This window comes from Stegostoma tigrinum, chromosome 2 (genome assembly GCF_030684315.1).
Source record: "Stegostoma tigrinum isolate sSteTig4 chromosome 2, sSteTig4.hap1, whole genome shotgun sequence".
In the NCBI taxonomy this organism is placed as follows: Eukaryota; Metazoa; Chordata; class Chondrichthyes; order Orectolobiformes; family Stegostomatidae; genus Stegostoma; species Stegostoma tigrinum.
Window position 1 is genome coordinate 62,951,903 of NC_081355.1, and position 25,602 is coordinate 62,977,504.

At 38.5% G+C, this 25,602-nt stretch overlaps 1 protein-coding gene across 2 annotated transcripts in view; it reads left to right on the plus strand.

The window, feature by feature from the left end:
• The window catches only part of nek10 (NIMA-related kinase 10), a 239,310-nt gene that overhangs the window by 55,330 nt on the left and 158,378 nt on the right, over positions 1-25,602 (plus strand). For both annotated transcript variants that reach the window (XM_048523358.2, XM_048523368.2), the window contains exons 5-8: positions 3,124-3,222; positions 12,026-12,110; positions 24,456-24,497; positions 24,594-24,672. In XM_048523358.2, the coding sequence (XP_048379315.1) occupies positions 3,124-3,222; positions 12,026-12,110; positions 24,456-24,497; positions 24,594-24,672 (305 nt within the window). The remainder of the gene's footprint in view (positions 1-3,123; positions 3,223-12,025; positions 12,111-24,455; positions 24,498-24,593; positions 24,673-25,602) is intronic.

A 25,602-nucleotide genomic window follows, 5' to 3' on the forward strand; every position in this document is an offset into this window, starting at 1 on the left:
TCTGAGGAGGTAACAAACAGGATAGATAAAAAGGAAGCAGTGGACATAATATATTTGGATTTTCAGAGTACATTTACTAAGGTTCAACATATTAGGTTACTCGTAATATAAATGTCCATAGTATTGAAGGTAGTATATTAGCATGGGTGTTTTAAGGATGGCAACCGAAAATGTGTAATGTGCTCCAGAAATCAGTGCTACAGCCACAATTATTGTATACTATAGATTGTAGATGGCGAGGGATATAGAGAGGTTAAGCAAGTGGACAAAAATTTGGCAGATTGAACATAATGTGGGGAAATGTGAAATTATGCACTTCGGCAAGAAGAATAGAGGAGCTGAATATAATTTAAATGGAGAAGGCCTGCAGAATGCAACTGCACAGAGAAATTTGGGAGTCTACGTTCATAAATCACAAAAAGTTGGCATGCTAGCTCAGTGGGTAATAGGGAAGGCAAATGGAATGTTGATCTCTATTTCAAAGGGAATGAAATATGAAAATAAGGGGAAGAAAAACAAAGAAATGTGGGTGTTAGAAATCTGAAACAAAAACAGAATTTGTTGGAGATACTCAGCAGGTCTGGCAACATCTTTGCAGTCCACAGAAGGTTCACTAGGTTGATCCCAGATGTGGAGGTGCTGTCTTAATGCATAGAAGTTGAGTAGGTTGGGCCTCTATTGGAGTTTGGAAGAATGAGAGTTGGCATTATGGAAACATATAAAATTCTTGGGGGACTTGACGGAGTAAATGTGCAAAGATTATTACTCCTTGTGAGGTTATCTGGGACCAGAGAGCATAATCTCTGTCAGGGGATCACCCTTTAAAGACAGAGATGAACGAATTTCTTCATAGAGTGTAGTGAAATAATGACATTTTTAACTGTAGAGGGCTGTGAAGTCTGGTTTGTTAAATATATTTACGGTTGAGATAGACAGTTTATCCAGTTAAGAGAATTGAGGATCATGGGGTAGGATGGAAAAGTGGAATTAAAGATGATCAGATCAGCTGTGATCTCATTGAATAGCAGAGCAGCCTTAATGGGCTGTACAGCCTGCCGCTCCTAAATAATCTTATTATGCTATGGGCGAAGACAGCAGTACTGTGAGCCTTTAAACTCTGGATGAGGGGACAAATAATAAAAAAAGCAAGGTGGAGATGTTGGGAGCCTCCAAGTAGGCACAAAGTGAGCAACTGCAAAGTGAGCATTTGAGAAGCCCTGAGATCCACCTGGTCTGACTGTGAGTTGAGTGCGTGTACCTACGTGCAAAGTTTGCTGGTAGTAGCTTTGCAATGCAAGGAGGTGGTTCACTCTGAAGTGAAGTATTGAAGTGTAGAACTGTATTGTAAGTGGGGTCAGAGATGTGCAATGATGATATAGTGAGCTTGGTACATGTCTGCTGTCAACCTCAGTGGTTGGAGGGGTGGAGCAGTTGTTTGTTGGCCATGGAGTTGTTGGGGACTGCTATTCAAAATGAAGGAGCTCAGGAGCCAGCAGTGAGCTGGGCCTGCCATGTACCAACTCAGACTTTCACGTCATGAATTGTCACCATCTAGTTTCTATCCAGTGTGAGGGAGAATTAGAAAATGGATATTAATGAGATGATTGTGGATGCTAATAGTTTGCTAATAGATGTAAATAAGGCCTCTTGCTAATCACTCATGAGATTCTCGTCTCGCCATTCAAACCTGGTTGCAGATTGGCCTCCTTTTCTCTCAACATTGAGAATCTCTTCTGCTGATCTTGCCACATTTTCCCAACTAACACGCCAGTGCCCACATTGTTTATGTTCTGGTTAGATTCCACCCATTGTCTCTTAAGCACGCTGGAGCGAAATTAGGGAAGCGATGTTTGAATGCAACATAGAAGGCACTACTTGGAGAGAGGGAGTGTTCCTTTGTTTATATTCTGTTGTAAATTTGGAATACAGAGATGCTAGTTGGAACCATGCCATAGCCTTTGATGAATAAAAAAAGAGTGAACAGTTAAAGATTAATGTGTACATGGACATTATCTATGTTAACTTCAGTATTAACCCTCATATGTTTATTCAGTAGTGCTAGTTAATGTTTATGTTGCATAGTTCTTCACAATCACTCCACTATATATTATTTCAGCAGTCAGATCTGTCTAAGCTGCTGCTGCTTGTGCTGGTGGTTGCTTCCACTGTGATCGCCTTTAAGTATATGGATCTATAAGGCCTTCCCAGTCTAACACGAGGAAGGAATACCATTCCTGGTGTTCTAATGAGAAAAGGCTCTTGTCTTAAACAAATCACAAAAAGGCAAGTGAAGCTCTGAACCTCCACCTGGGGACAAAGTGAGCAAGTGCTAAACGAGCAAGCGAGAAACCCTGAAATATTTATTGCTTCACAGCAACTGTATGCAATTTATACTGGTTTGAGAAGTGTTACCTTAGCTGTGAATAGATCATAATTTAATTCCCCAGAGATCCTAAGCTGTTCTACACCCAGGTCCATTGACTACCATCATATTAGACAGATTTTAATGTACTCTTCAGCATTAACCCTTACACGTTTAAACAAGTTAATATTTAGCAAACATAGTGGAAAAAAAATGAATCCACCGTACTCTGTAAACTGTTCATTTCACTACATTTATTATGAAGTCTGTTTGTAGCAAATGGGGTGATCACAATTTAGAGCTATTTGACTTAAATTACTTTAAAGAGAATTATTCTCAGAGCTACAAATATTTTCAAAAGTGGCTACCCTCATCATATTATTCCAATGGTATCCCTCTGCGTTATACCAAATCTGTGATAAATAAAGGCCATGTAAGTAATATAAATATTTGGCTCTTTGAGTATGTAAGCAAAGTACGTTATATTTCAAACTTCAGTTCTGAGAAGTGTATTAACTCTTATAATCTCACTAAGGACTTTAAATTGAAATTATTCCTATTTTCTATGTCAAGCTTCATTATTAGTGTAGTGGAATGATGTTTAACTTATATAGTTTTCAGTTTTGTGTAGCATGTTTTAAAAATAATGGTATCAATATAAAGTTTGAAATGATAAATACACATGAAACTAATTATGGTTTTGTATCGTAACAACTATATTGCTAGTGAATTTATTGATTTTTTTTCTGTTCCTTCAATAGTGTCAATTACAAAAATGAAAGAAAGTTCAGTTGTCATCCTCATCACAAGCTCTTTTTGGAGATTTTCGTTGCCCTTGTAAAGCAGAGGCTAACCTGCAGGTAGGAATAAATCCTGTTCATCACTAAATTATCTTGTAAATATACTCAAATCTTTCACTTCAGCTATAATATTATGCGACAGTATATTGCCTTATATGGAAGTGAAGTATGTTATAGGTTCAGTTAATCAACTAAAAAAAAACTAATGATTTATTGGTTTTATAAGGTTTTAATGCCAAATGGTCTGGACACTGTGAAAAATGTCATATTTTTTGTGGACCCAGCTGCATTATTGTGGTCTAAATTGTTCCAATTACTTTTAAAAATGCATTTTACTTAGTCTGTAAAGCAAAGAGCAGTATTATATTAGATTTTGACTTTCCTCATGGCAAATATGGACATTAGCAAGATGTGGTAAATAGATGAAGCAATAGCAAGCATCACACAACATTAAAATTGAAAAAAAAATGGCTAAAAAGCAGCGTTGGAACCACTGAATTAGAGTGGTTGATGATTTGAATGCAAAGCTGAGGTAAATGAGTATGACTTAATTGCTACTGTGGAGAAATGTCTACAGGTTAACTGAGATTGGAAACCGAACATCCAAGGATATTCTGTATTTAGGAGGCATTGACAAAAAGGAATAGGAGGTGGGGTAGAACTCTTTAATAGGGGATGACATTAGTATGTTATGTGAGAAAGGATCTAATGTAGAGAAGCTTTAATCAGGAAATAAAAGATGCTCCAATGTGGATAATACTGTAACAACAGCAACATAAATTTCTATATAGACTGGTATGACCAAGTCACCGCTAAGGCTATAGACGATAAATTCCTGGAAAATGTCTGAGATGCATTTATGGAACAGTATGTTGAGGAGCCAACTAAGTATTATACTATTTTGGATTTGGAATTGTGTAATGAGAAAGAGTTATGGAAAGTAGTCTGGAACTAGGGTCTTAAAGATATATGAGCAAGTTGTCTGTATTGGATTGAGCAAATGTCCTAAAATATTTTATCCTAGACAGGCAATGGCAGTACTTAAAGAAATACTAAAACACTGACCATAGATATCCATTCCTCCAAGGCATAAACACCCAAAGGGATTGTTAAAGGATAGTGTGGCATGGAGGCTCAGTAGTTAGCACTGCTGCCTCACAGTGCTAGGGACCTGGGTTTGATTCCATCCTTGGGTGACTGTTTTTTGTGCATTTTGCACATTCTGCGTGTGTCATCGTGGGTTTCCTCCGGGTCCTCCGCTTTCCTCTCACAGTCCAAAGATGTGCTGGTTAGTTGGGTTAGCCATGGAAAATTCAGGGATAGGGCAGGGGTTGTGTCTGGGTGGGATGTTCTTCAGAGGCTTGGTTGTTGTGGACCCGTTGGGCTGACTGGCCTGTTTGTACACTGTAGGGGTTCTGTATTTTCTAAGTTAACCATGGTTAAGGAAGCAAATAAAGATTCCATCAGATCAAAAGACGTAGTTTATAAGAATGCCAGAAATAATGGTAAACCTGAGAATTAGGAGCAATTTGTAACCCATCAAAGGATGACCAAAGAACTGTTCAGGAAAGAAAGCAAGAATATAAATGTAAACTAGAAAGGAATAGAGATAGTGGATCGGGAGTAAGCTTTCGTAATTGTACAAATTATGGAAATGCTGCCACTGATTTGAAAGAGACAAATGTAACTTTGTTAATTAAAAAAATGGGAATGAGAGATCGGAGAACTATTGATCTGTTAGTTTTATATCAGCACTGGGAAAACTGTTATAATCTATTACGAATAATATATTAGAAAATAAGATATTATGAACAAAAGAAAGGCAAAATTTGGCAGAGTCAACATAAATTTATGAAAGGAAAACCATGCTTAACAATGTTTTTGAGGATGTTACTTGTGGAATGTATTTAAAAAAAACCAGTGGATTGGTGCATTTGAATTTTCACTGGAGGATTGTAAATAAATTTAAGCACATGGGTTTGCGGAATTTATTGATGGATTGAAAATTGTGAATAGACAGAAAGCAAAGAGCAGGAATGAATAGGTAATTCACAGAATGATAGATTGTTTGTTTACTAATGGGGTGCTGCAAACATCAATGCAAAGTCCACTATACATAATCTATACAAATTATTTGAATAAGGAAAGCAATTGCAATACTTCCAAATTTACTGAATACTCAGTAGGAAAGATGCAAGGAGGCTTCTGAAGTCTTGGACAAGTTAAGCAATCGGGCAAGATCATAGAAGATGAGATATAATGTGAATAAGTGCGGTTATCCACTTTAGTAATTAGTAACAGAAAGACAGATGATTCCTTAAATGTTGAAAGGAACCTGAATGTCCTCGGTTGAGTCACAAAATGCAGGTGCAAAAAATAAATAAGGCAGGCAATTGTTATGTTGGCCTTCATCCCAAGGGAATTTGAGTACAGTAATAAGGCTATTCTGCTGCAATTGTATTTAGCCTTAGTGAAATTGCATCTGGAGCACTGTACACAATTTTAGCCTCGTTATCAAAGGAAGCACACACTTGCCATTGAGGGAGTGTAGTTCACCAGACTAATTGCTGATAGAGTGGGATTTTTCTTTCAGGAGGGATTGAGGAGAATGGGCCCATATTCTTCAGCATTTCAAAGCACGAGAGGTCATTTCATTGACGCATATACATTTCCAACAGGCTGAATCTAGCATGGACGTTCTCCTTGGCTAGTGATTCTGGAATCATAGGAAATAATTGCAGGTTTAAGAACGCAATGAGGAATTTCTTCATTCAGAGGATGGTGAATCTCTGAAATTTTCTATCCCAGAGAACTGTGGAAGCTCAGTCTTTGTTCAAGAAATTGATATGTTTCTGAACATGGATAATTTAAATGATATTGCAGGAGAGTGATTTTGTAGAGTTGTTCATCCATGATCTAGAATGGCAGAGCAGTCTTGATGCTTTTTTTTAAAATTCACTCATGGGATGTGGGCATCATGAGCTAGCCAGTGTTTATTACCTGGCCCTAGCTGTTCTTGAGAAGGTGGTGATGAGCTACCCTTCTTGAACCACTGCAGTCCATGTGCTTTGGGTTGATTCACAATGCCCTTCAGGGGGCAATTCTAAAATTTTGACCCAACGATGGTGAAGGAATGGCAATATATTTCTAAGTAAACATGGTGGGTCACCTGGGGGAAACTTGCAGGTGGTGATGTTCCCATGTATCTGTGTCCTCAGAGATGGAAGTGGTCATGAGTTTGGAGGGTGCTGTCATGGTGAATTTCCATAATGCATCTTGTAGATAATAAACGCTGCTGCTGCTGAGCATTGATGGTGGATGGAGTGGATGTTTGTGGAGGTCGTGCCAGTCAAGCGGACTGCTTTGTCCTGGATCGTGTCAAGCTTTTTGAGTGCTGGTGAAGCTGTTCCCATCCAGGCAAGTGGGGAGTGTTCAATCACACTGCTGACTTGTGCTTTGTAGATGGCTTGGGGACAGAAATTGGGGAGTCAAGAGGAGATATAATTGCTGCAATAATTCTTGCCTCTGACCTGCTCTTATAGCCACTATGTTTGTGTTGTGAGTTCAGTTGAATTTCTGGTCAAAGTAACCCCAAGGATGTTGATAGACGGAGTTTAAGTGATGATAACACTACTGAATAGAGTCTTAGAATCATACAGGAACAGACTCTTTGGCCCAACTTATCCATACTGACTGGGTTTCCTAAACTAAACTAGTCGCATTTGCCTGCATTTGGCCCATATCCGTCTAAACCTTTCCTATTCATGTACCTGTCCAAATGTCTTTTAAATATTGTAATTGTACCTGCCTGTACCACTTCCTCTGACAGCTCGTTCCCTTTACACACCACCCTCTGTGAGAAAAGCTTGCCCTTCAGGTCCCTTTTAAATCATTCCCCTCTCAACTTAAACCTATGCCCTCTTGTTTTGGACTCCCCTACCCTGGAGAAAAGACCTTGGCTATTCACCTTATACATGTCCCTCATGATTTTATTAAGCTCTAAAGGTCACCCCTCAACCTTCTATGCACCAGGGAAAAAAATAGTCCCAGCCTATTCAGCTTCTCCTTATAACACAAGAAGTGAGGATTACCGCAGCTACTAAAGGCTGAAAACAACAGAAGCTCTAGAGAAGCGCAGAATTGCTAGAGGAAACTTATAAAGGGAATTAGGAGAGCAAAAAGAGGGCATGGTAAAATAAAGCAAAATTCTAAATTATTTTACAGGTACAGCAATGGTAAAAGGATAACTAGGGAAAGCATAGGACTCATTACGGACAACAGTGGTAATTTGTGTGAGTGAAAGTGGAGGATTTAGATAGGGTTCAAAATGTGTTGATGCTCACTAGTGGGTCTGAAACAGAGGCACTGAAACAGAGTGCGAGAAACAGTGGGTATAGAAATCAAGAAGAAGGATTGTGATATAATTATACAAATTAGCCTAGTCAGCCTAGTCAGAGAGGAGGTTCTGAGTGATCTGGGATGTTTAAAAGCAGATAAATTTCCAAGACCAGTTGAAATTTACTGCAGGCTGTTGAGTGAATCAAGAGAGGAAACAGCAGGCAAATAGATTTAAGGTAAGGGGTGGGAGGCTTAAGGGGAATGTGAGAAAATATCTTCTCACCCAGATGGTGCTGGAAATATGGAATTCCTGTAAAGATGGTAGAGGCAGAAATCCTCATAACATTTAAGTAGTATTTAGATGTGCACTTATGATGCCAAGACATACTAGGCTATGGGCAAAGTGCTGGAAAATGGGAATACAAGTTATGTGCTTGTTTTTAACCAGTGGGAACTCGATGGCGAAAAGGCATTTTTCTGTGCAGTAGATCTCTGTGGTTCTTTGACTCTGTTTTTGATAGTGTTGTTCCCATAAGAACATTCAGACGATCTGGTGGCTCACTTAAAGGTGGCAATCATACTTAATCATTTAAGTAATATATTTAAAGGTTGCACCTTTTTTTTCCATTTTCTTGTATTGCAGTGTTCCAATACCTCTGATCTATATCCAGGATTGTATCCTGCACATGATAATAATAAGGATCTTAGATGAAAGCTTCTTAAAATAGTCGTGGTCTCTTTCTTGCAGCATTAGTTCTTGCAGTTTATTGGTCTCTGTCAACATATGCCTTCTTATTTTAACCTTTTTGCCTTGCCTTTAATTGCTGCCTTTCACTTACAGCTCATTTTTTGCCTTTTAGTTCTTGCCTTTTTATTGCCCCTGGCCCTGTGTGCCACTTGGTATTTATCTTACCAAGTCATGTCTCAGAACATAACTTACAAGAAACAAATACGATCTGTGACTTTTTAAAAAATGAAAGAAAGCCAGAGATTTACGGTATAAATACTGTTGTTAAGGGATTGCAGGATCCTGGCTCAACATTATGAAGGTGTCTCAAGCAAATGACACAGTGGGTGGAGTTAGAACTTTTTAAAATAAGCACACGAGAGAGAGCACTGGAAAGTGTGAGCACACATGAGCACAAGCATGAGAGTCTTACCCAAAACAAACTATAAGTCTAGCAAATCATGATTACCATGTATAGCAGTGCTGCTCCAAATATGTAGACAGTGTATCCTGTAACTCAAATCTTATTTCATTGTGTAGATTGAGGCCGCACTGAGTATTGCTGTATAATAAATACTGATACTATGACGTCTAAACCTGAAGATAATTAAAACAAAGACAATTTTTGATATTACATTCTCCATGACCACTCTTTCTCAAACACAAACTCAGTGCGGCCTCAATCTACACAATGAAACAAGATTTGAGTTACAGGATACACTGTCTACATATTTGGAGCAGCTGTGAAGATCAAGAAACAGACCTGAGATTATTTGGAGAAAAGAAGAATTCGAACAAACTTATTTTTAAGGAAATTATTAGTAAAGTTTGAAGACCAGAAAAGCCTCAAAGTTGAACAGTTACTGAGAAAGAAGTAGCTTTGAACAGAAACTTCTCCAGAGAAGCAACAAGAAACATGAAGTTTCAAAAAGTCATATGGGAAACAAGCTTTTAACTAAGCAATGAGACAGATGAAGTAAAATTTGAGGGTAAACTTGCAAGTAATAACAAGACAGACAGCAAGAACTATTTTAAATCTATGAAAAGGTGGACAGAGGTCAAGTTGAAATAGGCACCTTAGAGAACGAGGCTGGGGAAATAATAGGAAACTTGGAAACAGCAGAAGTGTTAAATGAATATTTCACAGTAGAAGGTACTAATAGTATCACAAGGAAAAGAGGAAATAAATAGAATAACTATCACTAGAGAAAAAGTGTTAGTGAAAGTACTGGGGCTAAAGACCAATAGGTCCCCTGGACCTGATGGGATGCATCCTAGGATATTACAGGAAATAGCTACAGAGATAGTAACTGCATCGGTGGTAATGTCCCAGGAATCCTTAGATTCTGCAAAATTGGAAAACTGCCAATGTAACACTTTATTCAAAAAGGAGAGGAGACCAATAACAAGTAACTCTTGGCCAATTAGCTCATCATCTGTAACTGGGAAAATGTTACAGTCTATCATACAGGATGTAGTAGCAGACCATTTAAAAATACACAGTATTGACAAGCAGAATCAGGATGGCTTCATGAGAGGAAGTCATGCCTGACAAATTTAGTTGACTGCTTTGACGAGATAACAAGCAGGATAGATAGATTTTCGAATTGCATTTGATAAAGTACCACACAATAGGCTTTTTATAAGATAAGAACCCATGGTTTTAGAATTAGTACATATGCATTGGCTAACTAACAAAAGTCAGAATTTGGATAAGGGGCATGGGATTTTCAGGATGACAATATTTTATTAATGACTTAGATGAAAAAAGTGAATGCAATACAGCTAAGCTTGTGAGGAACACAAAAATAAGTGAGAAGGCAAATGGCCAAGTATAGCATAAAGAACCTGCAGAAGGAAAATAGACAGTTTAAGTTGGAAAAAACTTGCCAAATTGAATATAACATGGGAAATGTGAGATTAAGATGTTTGCAGGAAGAATAGGGGAGTTGAGTATTATTTAAATGGAGAAAGATTGCAGAAAACTACAAAACAGAGGAATTTGAGAGTCCCTGTCCATAAATCACAAAAAAAGACTAGCATCCAAGTTCAGGGGTAATAGGGGAAGCAAATGTGATGTTATCCTTTATTTCAAAGGGAATGGAAGATGACTTCTATTTCTAGGGTCACTTCCTTAAGTTCTCTGGAATGTGGATTATCAGTTTTTAATCCTATCAATTTCTCCAACATCATTTCTTTGCTAACGCAGATTTGTTTCAGTTCCTCCATCTTATTGAACCCTGAGCTCCCCTTTATTTCTTGCGCATTATTTGGTGTCCTCCTTTTTCGTCCTTTGCATCAAATTCTCACCTGTACCAAATTCCCAACTCATTATCTAAGCCTCATTATGATGCTCTGTGCTTCCACAACCCTTCCCTCCAACTTTTGCCAATGTGCATTTTCTTCTGTAAGGAGAGAAAGCATGGAGGCGGGAGTGTTACGAATGGCTTGTATTCAGAAGAGTGAAGAACAGCATTTGTTGTATGGTGACTGCGAGGATGGATTTGTAGACCTAGGGTTATTGCAACTGATGACTGCTCAGATAGGCATGTGAACAGTCTACAGAGAGAGGAATAAGTAGAACTTTAAGGTGTTTTGACCTAAGAAATGCTGCGTGAAGCAAATTGTGCTGAAATTGTTATTCACCTGTCTTTCTGAAGTCTTAGATCCACCTGATCCACTGACTTAGGTTAGATAAGCCATATTCCTGCTCTATGCTTCAGCCACATCCCACGTTATTGCTTTCTGCCTCCTCCCCTCACTGAAGCCCCTCGACTCCTTATGGTTATAATGGAAGATTCAATAACCAACCTTTACAGGTCTTCTCACCATTCCTGTGCGTGCTGCATCCTAAAAAAACACAAGTCATAGATAGCTCTCTGATGAAGGGTCTAGGCCCGAAACGTCAGCTTTTGTGCTCCTGAGATGCTGCTTGGCCTGCTGTGTTCATCCAGCCTCACATTTTATTATCCTACAAGTCATAGTGAGCATGTTTGGAACATCCCTTGTCCTCGTAATTACAAATCTTCTAGGGACTGGATGCGGTGCTGGAAGTTGCCACAAACTCTGAAGTGTATAGACTATTATAAGGTTCTTTGTCTATATAATGAGCACTGATACATTCCATTAATGCACCTGACAGCATTTCTGAAACATTTTTTTCCTGGAGAGTTTCATTTCTTCATAGATTAACTTTTGAATAATATTTGACACATCTTGCCACATTTGCTCAATTCCATCATGTCATCCATTCCTTCCCATACAATTCTGTGACTCTTATCCCATTCCTATCTCCATCCTGTCCATTAATCCCATCCCATTTCTTAAAGAAATAATCTCTTTAGCCAGGGCTCCCTTACATTTTATTTTTCTAAGTCGACCATCATTTCCGCTGGTCTCCCCAACCATTTGGTAGTCACTTGTGTGTCAGGTGTTGCAGTTCACCACTTGTCTCTGTGTGCTAGGTACTGTCCACCAAGTATACCCACCCACACATGCAACCCATACACTGACCAATCAAAACTGTCTAATCACACAACAAAGGCAATATAGGTTCTGAACTACGCTCATTGTAGGTTAACGTCATAAATGTGAATTATATATTGCATTAAATCTTTGTTTGGAGTTTCATAAACTACTGAGTGGGTAAAGAGAATGCTTGGTATTGAATAGCAGATGGTAAGATATCTGTTATGCACTAGTAGCTAATTTAGAAATTAGCATTGAACATTGAAAAAGAGATGTTAACAGTAATGACAGTTTAATTTATAACTTGGTGTGATATCTTTTCTATTACAGGCAATGGGTGGACAGAGTTCCACCTGCTAATTTTCTCCGGGTGTTAATCTGTCTGAGATTAATAATGAGGGATCCATTTTATCAGGTTTGTTCAATAAACTATGCACATTTACCGTTCATTCACTCAATTTGTCTACTTTGTCAACGATTTATATAGGTGATGTGAAGACTTTTTGTCACTGTGGTATAGTTGCATTAGTAATTTGAAGCTAACCACATGTTTTAAAAAATCCTTCTCAGTCCTCTGAGTGCACTAGTCACTGGCCTCTGACATGTTGATTTTCAGTAACTGTATCGTGATTTAGCATGCCATTAAAACTTGTCTTTAAAAATGTCTCAACTTTTTGGTAAAATTTTGCTCTGGTTGTTTTTTTCAGTTACTTTTAATATTCCTAAAATATGAAAAATGAGTGTCAGAGACATGGTCTGCAGGGCTTCAAGAAGGCAACTCACCACCACTTTCTTAAGGGCAGCTAGGGATGGTCAATAAAAGCAGGTCAGCCAGTAAAACCCATGTCCCATTAGAGAATTTTTTAAAACCCTGAGAAGAATAATATGAAATTAACAGAAAGAAAATGGAGCCAATTTCCCTGTGAAGCAGTGGGGCTAGGCATAGACTTAAGAAAATCCCCATTCATGAGTTTGAGATGAGCTGTGTCACACATGAAATTTAATATCTTAATGCCTTTAAGGCCTATTTCAGGTTTCTTTGCTCTGAATGCTGGTCACTTCCTGCGTGACATTTCTGATTTGGAATGATGCAGGTGTGCAAGAAGACATTGAATGGCTACGGATATGATGGGCTGAGACTTAAAAAAATATTTTTTGAAATCAACTTAGAAGTGTTATTACACACCTGTGGAGGAAATTGGATTTGAACCCAGGATGCCTGGTTCAGTTGTAGGGACACGTACACTGCACAAGCAGAGCCCTAATCCTGACTCTGATAGGCTGTTGAATTGTCAGAAGATTAAATTTGTTCATTGCATGTGCAGTGTCTTTGTTAATTGCTCCTGAAATAACAAGTTAATTTCTTAAACCAGGTGATCCTTTGTTGGAGCTATGAAAGGGAACACTCACCAGTTACAGGCAGGGTGCTTTTGACTTTCATAACTTTGCCTTATCAAAAGTACATACCACAGTGATTTGTCAGAGCGGTTTGGATGTTTTGCTTACCTCAGTGAAGAAGGCAAGATCAATATCTTGCATCGTTATTGTGTTATTTGCTACAGTATCACTTAACCTCCAACATGAACAGAACACAGCGAGAGGAAGCAGCAAGGAAAAGCCTTGGAAAGAGAAGGAGGGCTGTCTTGCAAGGCGTCTAGCCGGAAAGGGTATGCTACAAGAAACACCACTTCTACATAGCCATGAGTTGGGAAAAGTGCCTGAGGATGCTACTCTTCACAAAGGACATCGTCACTACTGTGGGGCCTCATACCAGTGCTGGAAAGTTCCTTTCGTAACAGTGGAGATAACTGTCTCAGTAACTTCAATGCCAGTGGATCCTTCCAAGCTGGAGTGAACTCTCAATTTGCCATTTATGGACACAAGGAGGTCACCAGGGCACTATAAGGGAAGAAATGATACTTAATCCTATATTTCCTGAGAAAAGATCATCAAGATGGAAGGGTGTAGCGTAAGTGACATGATAATAACATGCTAATGTACAGCATAATGTAACAGTGGCATCAGCATTCATGTAAAAGAGACTTTGAAGAAAGGATGGAATAGTCTATACGAGTGAGAGATATGCTTCAAACAATTTTATAGATACATATGCAAGTAAAAAAATGAACAGCAACTTACCAGAGTCAAGCAGCAGTCACCGTTGGGTGAAATGAAATTATTACAGGGCACGTATTACCGAGGAGAAATAAGGATAACCATTTATCCATTGTGCAGAACCCTGGACCACAAGCCAATTCAACTAAACTAAATGTCACATATATTTACCAGGAGAGCGGATTTCCTGCACCATCAACCGCAATATATATTGCTACAAGCTACAATCTAACTTGAAACTAGTTTTGAACAGAAATGTATTCTGTTGGGTTTTACCTGCTCACTTCCCTTCAATAAATGTTCGTGCTTAGAGTAAAGAAAGGTATGTTAAATATGCTTCATTATACTGAAAGTCGTCACCTTTTAAAAAGCTAGGTTAGAGGTGTTGTAAGAAGAGTAAAATTTGTTTTTCCTTTCCTCTGGCCAATCAAATATTCATGTGTCACTTACCAGAGCACCACGTTGGAGTTCAGAGTTCTTTCACTTTGTTGGTATGCACACTTTTATTTGCTGTAACAGGCAATGATGACTTCCCTGCACTTAAGTGTCTGGATCCCAAGAATTTGTTCTGGGTCACTTGATTGCTGAAGTGGAAATCAGCATTCCCATCTGGCCATACTAAATTTCCCACAGTCAAGTCTCTGGAACAATTAGCCCAAATTGTGTTAAGTCACATTTGGGAAAAAGTAAATTAGCAGTTGAAACATGGCTTGATTACTTTTTAATCTTTTACAATGCAATATTTACCAATAAATAATGAAAGGAAGCAAAATACAAAAAGGAAGGTAAAACCTTCCAAAAAATTTGAATAACCTGAGCATGATATTTGGAAAGTAAAAATAAATTTGCAGTCGGTGAGTAATGTATGACATGGAGACCGACGGCTGAACTAATTCAGCTGTTAACCTCTGAATTCAACACATTAAAAACAGAACCTTAAGAAATTGACTCTAGTGATTCCTAACTAGACTTTTAACTAACCAATCCCAGAATTTGTGAATAATCAATTCTCGACACAGGTTTGTAGATTAAACAAATGATTTAAAAATTTATTAAAAATATAAATGCTTCTGGAGAGCAAAATTAAACAACGAAGCCACCTCCCAATTTTCTGAAAAAATCCCTATGCCACCCACCTCCCAATTTTCTGCATATAAACTGATATTTTCCCAGCCTGTATCAGTTCTACGGAAGGGTCACCGGACCTGAAACATTAACTCTATTTTTTCCTTCACAGATGCTGCCAGACCTGCTGAGCTTTTCCAGCAACTTTGTTTTTGTTCCTGAAGTAATTCATTGGTCTTTGCTCTAAACACAAAAGCCCTTCTTTTTAGACCCATTCACACAAAAGACAGACAAACAAACAAACACACTGCCAAGAGACAAATAAAAGAAAATGAACAATTGAACACTTCTACCCAGCTTTATGAAATAGAGTATAGCTCAGTGGTAGAGCATGTGACTACAGGTCAAGAGGTTCCCCAGCCCAAATCTGTGTTGGGTGTCCACTATGTATAGGCACCTTGATTCAACTTAGAGTCATAGAGTAATATAGCATGGAAACAGGCCCATTGGCCCAAACTGGTCCATGCCAACCATGGTGCCCACCAAGCTGGTTTCAATTGCCCACATTTGGCCCATATCCCTCTAAATCCTTCCCGTCCATGTACCTATTCCATATATGCACCACTATCTGCATGAAGAAGTTGCTCCTCAGGTCCTTCTTAAATCTATCCCCTCCTACCTTAAACCTATGCCCTCTAGTTTTCAATTCCACAACCATGGGTTAAAAAAAACGTATGCATTCATCCTATCTATGGCCCTCATGATTTTATTATACCTCAATGAAGTCGCCCCTCATTCTCCTACATTCCAAGGAATAAAGTCCTATCCTTGAGTTGTGTTTCAATGTGTTTAAATCTCTTTGGGTACACAGCAGATAAGAAAGATTTGGGCATTTTGGCTTGTTGTCAATGGCCTTAGCATTTTCACTTTTAGATGGCTGACACGGTGGCTCAGTAGTTAGCATTGCTGCCTCACAGCAGCAGGGACCCAGGTTTAATTCCAGCCTTGGGAAAATGTCTGTGGAGTTTCCACATTCTCCCTGTATCTGTGGTTTCCTCCCACAGTCCAAAGATGTGCAGACGAGATAGATAGGCCATGGAAAATGCAGGGTTACAGAGATAAGGGAGTCGGTCTGGGTGGGATGCTTTTCAGAGGGTCAGTGTAGCCTTGATGGACTGAATGGCATGTTTCTACATTGTTTCTATAACATGTGATGACCCTTAATATAATGAATTATGTTTAACAGGTTAGTTAAGCGTTTTTTAAATGTATTGTCCTACAGACATAGATGGTAGTTTCTTGGCTGATTTTCTGAAGATGTCAATCAGGGTCATCTTTACAGTTCCATCACATAAAGACAGTAATAATTATAACTTAGTTTTCTGTTCTCTGAAATTCCAAGAGCTGATCATGGGAGGCTAGGCAGGGAGATTTCAGATCTTCATGCTGCAATATCATCAGACAGGTTCCTTTTCCACAGAAAACACTGTCCAAAACCTAATACAAACTCTGACAGATCAAGACTGATTATCACCTCCACAAGGTCCCAGTTACCAATCAGCATTTGCTATCTGCTAGAACATTAGGTCTTTTCCTGACTTGCTGGAACTAATTCCCAGGTACTGACCTTGTCAATGGCCAAATTTTGCTGTCTGTTTAAACATGATACTCTACCTGGTGACTGAATGCCTACAGAACCTTTTAATCAGCAACCAACCTAAATGAACTTTCAGGCCTGTCATCATGAATAAACTGAAGCTTGTTTGATCTTTTTTCCTTTTAACACAAATATTACCCACAATCCAAACCATCTTTAGCTCACAGTTCCCATTTCACAGCTCCAAATCAAAATTTTTTTAAAAAGTAAACCAAAAATGAAGAAAAATCAGCAAGGACTCCAAAAACAATTATAATGAACATATTAAATGTCAGAGGCATGGCATTATAAAACCTAGCCAGTTGATTTTTGCATAATCTCTGCATGATATTAACATTGTTAAACATTTCGTAAGTGTAAATAACAAACCATATTGCTTTTCCGAACATTGCACACATCAGCAGGAATTGATTTGCAAGGAACTTTGTCAGCAGCTAATTTCATGCAGGCTGTTATTTTGCATATGCTATAAATCTAGCACTATAAATCTAGAAAAAGGTTATATTGTACATTCAATATGTAAAGCTTTATGATTGCTTTCCAGATGGCTATGGAATTGCTGTTGAATTGTCTGCCCAACTGGTATACAGACCTGTGCAAAGACATGATGGTAACATCAGTAGGCTATCCAGAGGGCCAAGCTAATATTTAATAAAATTAATTCATTTATTTTTTTAAAAAGCTGGAAAAATGTACTATTTGTGACTACAGAACTATCAAATGTTGTTAATACCCATCAAGTTCACTAATAGCTGATAGAGAAGTATATCTGTCAGCTTTATCAGGCTTGACCTATGTACATGTCCAGACCCACAGCAATGAGGGTAACACAAATTGTCCTTTGAAATTACCTAGCATAGAATCCCTACAGTGTGGGACCAGGCCCCTTGGCCCAACAAGTCCATGCTGAATCCCAGAGCATCCCACCTGATTTACACCTCCCTGAACACTGTGGGCAATTTAGCATGGCCAATCCATCTACCCTGCACATCCTTGGGTGTGGGAGGAAACTGGAGTGCCTGGGGAAAACCCACACAGACACAGGGAGAATGTGCAAACTCCACACAGACAGTTGCCCAAGGCTGGAATTGAACCCAGGTCCCTGGTGCTGTGAGGCAGCAGTGCCACCATGTCACCCAATATGATATAGCATGTCATTCATATATTCATCCACTACATAACAGCCTGTGGAAATTTAAGGTGATGGTTCACCAATACTTTCTCAAGACAAATTAAGATGAGCTACAGGTGCTGGCTATGCAAGTATGATGCCAAAATCACAAGGAAGAATTTTTTGCTTTGAAAAACTGGTGGAACATGCCAGTTGCTGTAGGAATAGATAGTGAAGATATGTTCATATGCTCTAGTCCCAGCTTTATGTGCATTGATTCAAGTAACTGCACAGCACCAAATGACCACAACCAGATATCTTCCTCGAAAATGATTCGTCAATATTGATTCCCTAGTCAATCTCTGATGGGATCAACAATATTTTTCCAAACTGCCTTGCCTTTTCCATACTATGGTTATAGAACTGATAAGAATAGTCATGTTAAATCAGTTCCAATACAAAATCAAAAGTGACCCATTTCAAAATATTACCAGCCACATCATTGAGATTATTGGGGCAGTAATGTTGTTGACCTTCTTAGTCAGTAAGCAACATGTGGTCAAGGCACTAAACTTGATTGAAACGTGGAGTGAATGTGTGCTGAGTTTGGTTCATATGGTAAATTCTGATAAGTCTTTTTCGTGTTAAATATAGATTAACAATTAGGTTCTGATGTACAGCTATTAGTTAGGTTCTCTTGTTAAACAGGGATTACCTGGAGTGGCATTTATCTGTCATTTAGTAAACAATTCAAGAAGCTAAACTAGCTGGTGAGTCATCACAGGCTTTATGTAAAAGCTAGGTTGGGACCTTGTGGTGCTGTGATAATGTACCTACCTCTGAACCAGTGGGCCCAGGTTCAAGTCCCATCAGTTCCAGATCTGTGGCAGAATACCTCTGAACAGGGTGACTAAAAATATCTGTAAAAGGTAGGTTTTTCAAACTACATGGTTGGTAAAACATACATTGTCAGGACACTCCTCTCAAGTGAAATGTAGACCAAGTGAGTTGTTCATTAAGATCACATTCAATTATATGGAGGAAGAGATGCTTTATGTAAGGTATATTGCAATTAGCAATATGTGTGAAGTATGCACAAGATTTATCTGTGCTCATGGTTTAACAGTAGTTTTAAGGTTTATTAAGTTAACACAAGTAATATAAAGTTAATATAAATAGACCAAAGTAAAATAATTTTAACAAAATTGAAGTACAAGTAAGGCAAAACTGGGCAGCTTAATCGCTTGGAATGTATATGTGTGGGGTGTCATGGACATCACCAGTGATCTAGACAAGCATATAGGCAACAAGTATCACCATCTGCAGAAATGTGAGCTCTGGATATTGAAACTTGAACAGTGTTGGAGCACACCTGCAAGGTTGACATTTCATATCTGAAAGCTATGTTGCTTGCACGTCAGGCAGAAAGGGAATGAGTGACTGTTAGGCCTTCCAAGAGAACTAGACAGGTACTGCAGGCATTCTTTGTGGCCCCATTCACAAATCAGCTTTCCCTGTTGGACACAGCTGTACAGGAGGGGAGGAAGAAGAAGGAAAGAACAACAGTTGCCCAACTCTTTAGTTAGGGGATCAGACAGATGTTTCTGTGGTAGTAGGCAAGGCTCCAGTATGGTATGCTGCCTCACTACCAGGGTCAAGGATGTCATGGAAGAGAGAGCGAACAGCCAAAGTTTACAGTCTGTGTCAGTACCAATGACTTAAGTAGGCTGGCAAATGAGGTCAGGAAATTGGGAAAGAAATTGAAAGTAGATTATCCACAGTAGTAATCTCAGGACTACATCCAGTTCTGCGCGCTAATGAGCATAGAAATAGAGAAACGATTGATTGAAGATGTGGCTTCTCGGGCATTAGGATCACATCTAGGGCAGGTAAGACCTGTTCAAGATGGATGTGTTTCACCTGAGCAGATGGGGACTAAAACCTCACAGGCAGTATTGTTGAATGCTGTTTTGTTGGGAGAGTTTGAAGTATGTTGATGGAGAAGGGAAGCACAGATTTGAGGGAAGGAAAACCTGTAAAGGAAGTAGAAAAGTAGAAGGCAAAAACAGAATATAGGTAAAGCTTAGACAGGCATCAAATAGGTTCAGAAAATAGAATAATGTTAAAAAATCAGACTTAAAGTCACCTTATTTGAATGCATATATCATTCACAGAAATGTTGATGTTTTGAACACACAAATTGAGGTAAATGGGTAGGATTTTAATTGCCATTACAGAGACATGACTACAGGTTGACCAAGGCTGGGAAGTGAATATCCAAGGATATTTGGCATTTAGGAGGAATAGGCAAAAAGAGAAAGGAGGTAAGGTCACATTCTTAATAAATGGTCTTAATAAATAAATTGATCACTACATTAATAAAAATCTTAATAAAACGATCAAGATTTAGAATCAGTTTGAATGGTGCTAATAAACTTGCTGTAAATTTGGGAAATAGTGACCATAAGATGATTCAATTTTGCATCAAGTTTGAATCTCTCATACTTAGTTCTGAAGCTAAAGTCTTAAAACTGAAGAAAGGAAAAGTCTAAAAAGATATATATGTTTTGAAGGCCCCACGAACACACAAAGGGAAAAGTAAACCACCGTTGTTAACAACACAAGTTAAAGATTCCATTAGATCAAGGCAGGTGGCATATAATAAAACCTGAGAAGGTCATAACCCTGAGGATTGGGTACAGTTTAGAATGTAACAGAGGACCAAGAAACAGATTAAGAAAGGGAACTGAGAAATGGATGCACATTTATAAGGAATTTAAATGCTTCGTGGGATATGTGGAGAGGAATTGATTAACTAAGACAAAAATTGCCCATTAACAGCAGGCTTCGTGATAAAAAGACCTGGTGTGTGTTTTAAATAAGGAGGGATACACTTACTATAGGAGGAATGCCATGGAGGCTTACCGGATTAATCCCTGAGATGGTAGGAATGATTTTTGAGAAGAGGTTGGGGAGACTGTGTAAGTATTCTCTTGTTTTGTAGCATGTCGTTTTGCATTTTCAAGAATGACCAGGGACCTGACTGAAATTTACATAATACTCACAGGGTGTAACGTGATGGATGTAGATGCTTCCCTTGGCTGATGATTCATAGAATAGAATCCCTTCACTGTGGAAGCAGGCCATTTGGCCCATCAAGTGCAGACTGACCCTCCAAAGACCATGCCATCCAGACCTACTGTAACCCTGCAGTCCTCATGGCTAACCCACTTAGCCTGCACATCCCTTGGCACTATGTGCAATTTAGCATGGCCAGTCCACCTAACCTGAACATCTTTGGATGTGGGAGGAAATCAGTGCACCCGGAGGGAACCTACGTAGACAAGGAGAGAATGTGCAAAGTCCACACTAACAGTCGCCCGAGGGTGAAATCAAACCCGGGTCCCTGGTGCTGTGAGGCAGCAGCGCTAACCACTGAGCCACTGTAATTCAGGGATCATAATCTCTGAATTAGGCTTAGGCCATTTAAGATTGAGATGGGGAGGATTTTTTCATGCAAAGGCAGAATTTTTCATCCCAGAGGGCTGTTGTAGCTCAATCATTGAACATGTTCAAGGCAGAAAATCAACATAATTCTGAAGATTAATGACATTATTAGAACTAGTGTTGGAAAGTGATGTTGAGGTAGACGATCAGCCATGATCTTATTGAACGGTAGAACAAGCATGATGGGCTATTTGCTGCTGCTCTTCTCTTCTGCCCAGTTAAAGGTAGACATAACAAATTCAGATTGCAAAATGTGAAATTGAAAAAATATGCATATATGGGAAACCTTTCAGTCATAACTACTATGTTGCACCTTTGAAGAAAACCTCAAGATATTTTAACTGAAATCATATTTCCTTTTTCATAGGAAAAAGAGTAGACTGTTCACTAATTTTACTTGTGTTCAGTTCCTAAATTGAAACAATCAATGCCAGTTTCCAAGTTATTTTTTTTTCACACCACACTAATTTGAAAATAGCCTAATTCCCTCATTGGCTCATTAACATACTGCTACAGAAACCTATCTCGTACATACTTCAGGAATTCTAACTCTACAGTGTTTCTGCTGATTTGGCTAACCCACTCAGTATAAACTAAAGTCAACCTTATTACTGTGTTACACATATTACTTACATCCCTATGATTTGTACGGCTAGTACACAAAACAATACTGTTTACTGTATCTTGGTACCTGTGAGAATAAAAATTAAATCAAATACAAAAAAATTCTCTTTATACTGCACTAATCTTACCACTACAGTTTGGTTGCCTCTGAACAAACTTCCACCATTGGTTGCTACCCCTTGCTGTTTCTTAGCACCATGTAAACAAATAGAAAAGTAAACTTGGGCTGATTGATTTGACGTTCTTCAGCTTAGATGCGTATTAGGTTAATGTGCCTAAAATTAACTCAAAGATGTCATAGCAAAACAAGTTACGTCACTTCATAAACAAATACTCTGAAAAATTGATGGAGATCCAAGAGAGGAGATGTTAGGTGAACTAACTACAAAACTTGGACACAAATATGAGTTTTAAGAAGAAAAGAGGAGCAGAAAAGTTTAAAAAGAATGCTGCAGAGCTTAGGAATTAGAAAATTGTGAACTAGTTACCAATTGCAGGGCAAAGCAAAGAGGGATTGAATGGTTAAAAAGGAAACAGAATTCTCAGAGGGTTGTAGCATGTTATTAAGACAGAGTGGATGAGGACAGGAACTAAAAGTTTGATGCATCTATTCATCATCTACTTGAGCTTTATTTTTAACCTACCGTATTTTGTTACAGAGTCAAAACAACTTCAAGCCTTCTTTCTTTTACAAACTGTAGGCCTTGCTCAGTCAAGTTCCAATTGCTTTTAAATGCACTTCACACAACAGGTCATCCACTACTAGTATTATTATTATATGCTCCCTTGTGACTAACTGTGTGTTAAGCATCACCTGATGTGATTCAGTACCTGTACTCTGGGAAGGCAATGTTTGCCACATATAGAGCATTTGTAGGCATTAACTGAGAAGCTGCAGAGTTTGGTGGTTTCTGTATTCTCTAAGCTATTTTCTCATCCAGCTAAATGTAGTCACCCTCCAGAAGTCCTGACTGTTAATAATAATCTCCAGTTGTGTCTATCACCTTACTTTATTCATTCATGGGATATGGACATTGGTGGTTGGATCAGCATTTATTGCCAATTCCTAATTCCCATTGAACTGAGAGACTCTCTTTTTAATTGTATATTTTTATTCAAACCTGTGTTCTCTGATTTCTAGTCCAGCGTCACTACTACATACACCACTGGATCCCCTTAAATATCTTCTTTTTCTTACAGGTGTCCTCATAGTGACTGTATGGCCACGCAAAAGGTTGTAACCCCAGTGGCCCAATCACTATACAAAGGTCTTTGGGTATACAGTTATCATCCATTTGGTGAATATGGACAAGGCATCATAGATGGCATTGGCTTTACAGTTAGCATATGCAGATATAATCAGCTGATTCTAAAATCTCTAAATTGGCCATCTTGTCCTGCTAAGAAATGCGGAGGATATACAAGAAACAGGAATTGCTCAACCTTTATGGCATATATTTATCAAGTCTCATTTCTGTTAATGTGCAGAGGATGCATATTTGGCGAATTCAATTTGCTGTTCTCCATCATGTTGCTTTTATTCTAGACACTCTTACTCAGTTTAGACATCACAACTGCATTTTCTGTAATGTGTGTTGATTTCAGCATTAGTTGACAAATCGCTGATAATTTTGGAGCCTGGGAATGTAAATCTATTAAAAATCTCCAACAGCACATTATAATGCTGATTGATTGCAACATAACAATGTTCTGGAATATCATCATCACGACCTTTTGGAACATATAATATCTAAAGGCGACTTGACATGGTGATGAAAGGATGATTCCCTTTGTGGGAGAGACTAGAAGTAAGAAACATAGTATAAAATAAACATTCATACATCTGTGATGGAGATGAGAATTATTTTTCTCTCTAGGGGTCATTAGTCTGTGGAATTCTCTTGCCTTTCATTTAAAGTTTTTAAGGCTGATTGGATGAATTCTTGACTAACAAGGAATTCAAAAGGTACAGTAGTTAAAAAAAAGTAAAGGGCACAATCAGAACAACCATGCCTTCACCACATGTTAAAGCAGATTGAGGAACAAGATATCTACTCATACTCCTGTTTCAAATGTGCAAAGCTTTGTATCCTTGTAGGGTCGACAATGAACGAACTGGTCATATGACAGTGGCAAAATGAATAATATGTGAAAGAGTATTGATGCCAGAATACAATCCTGTTTGACCGAACTACATTTCTCAGAGGTTTCCAATGTTGATCTGTCATAGCTGATCTTACCCATCAGATTGTTTTGGAAGGTAGCGATCATATGAGTAGCTTTGGCAAGCAACCAGTTTTCTTCTGCTGAAGTCAGTGACAATGCTGTCATGATACAATACCTTGAACTGCTTGATGAAAGCAAAATATTGTGGCCTCCATTATTCATGAAATTTCTCTTGCAATGGCTAGACGGTTAAAGCAGCATTCCCTCTCATTTGCTTTCCGGCTTGCCTCTCAGGCCATAAAAGAGACCTTGCCTCTACTCAGGGATTAGAGCCCTAATCAAAGGCAACCTGACATTGAAAAAACCGTCCAAATCAGTCTTCTGATTTTTAGTATCAACTATAATGTTTTGTATATGTATTCAGAATTTTGACACTGGGACTTGTTTCAGCCAAGAGCTTCATCTCTTACGATAATTGATGAACATTCACATTTTTGTGTTCTTTTATATTTAAGAAAATTTTCAGTGAACTTGGAGGAGTTGAAAGCTTGGCGCAGGTACATCTTTATATTTAATAACGTTTAACTTCAAATCAATTCAATTAATAGTTATTTAAATATTTAATATAATTGTATATTTTTCTTTCTGTGTAGTATATGGAAACAGTGGCAAATGGATATCTCGGATATGGAGGACAACAGTTTGTGGTTGACAGATTGGTCACTGTGACAAGTAAGTTCAAAACCATTTGCTACAAGCAAACAATGAAACTTACTGGTGAAACATTTCCTTCTCTTTTTAAATTTAGATATAGGACAGATGTCAGAGGTAGTTTCTTTACTCAGAGAGTAGTAAGGGGATGGAACGCTTTGCCTGCAATGGTTGTAGATTCGCCAACTTTAGGTACATTTAAGTCATCATTGGATGAGCATATGGATGTACATGGAATAGTATAGGTTAGATGGGCTTCAGATTGGTACGACAGGTCGGCACAACATCGAGGGCCGAAGGACCTGTACTGTGCTGTAATGTTCTATGTTCTTTGATCTATCAGGGCAGCTTATTTACGTAAAATCTTAGCTCTAAGTCAGAACTTTCAAAGTTCAGACACTGCTACAGGGGTTGAGCAATGACCTAGGCTGTTCCTTGAATGCAGAGCTAATGGAGTGCTACAGATGCTAAACTGAGGCCCTATTTGCCAGTATTGCTGGATGTAGAAGAAATATTGAGGTGCAGAACTTAGATTTGTAAATTCATAACCCACCCATTGGCAAGATTGGAAAATGCATTCAATAAAACCGGTAATTTATATGTTGATTCTGGATAAAATGGTCAAAAACTCAACCAAATTCAGCAGTGGCCTCACGGAAAGTGACCTGTCACCTCAACCTGCTTGGGTCTATGTGTGACACTAGCCACAAACTATGAATTATGTTCGAGCTGATCATCATTGTTCATTCAACACCAAAACACATCAACTGGACATTCATACTCTTTGTATGACCATCCAGTGAATACATCAGCTGCTAGCTCAGTTGGATGAATGGCTGGTTTGTCATGCAGGGTTCATGATAATTGCAAAACTTTATTTTGTTACTTTTATTTATTAGTCCTACTTATGCTACACAATTTATGTTTGCATTTGGGGACATATTTTTAAGT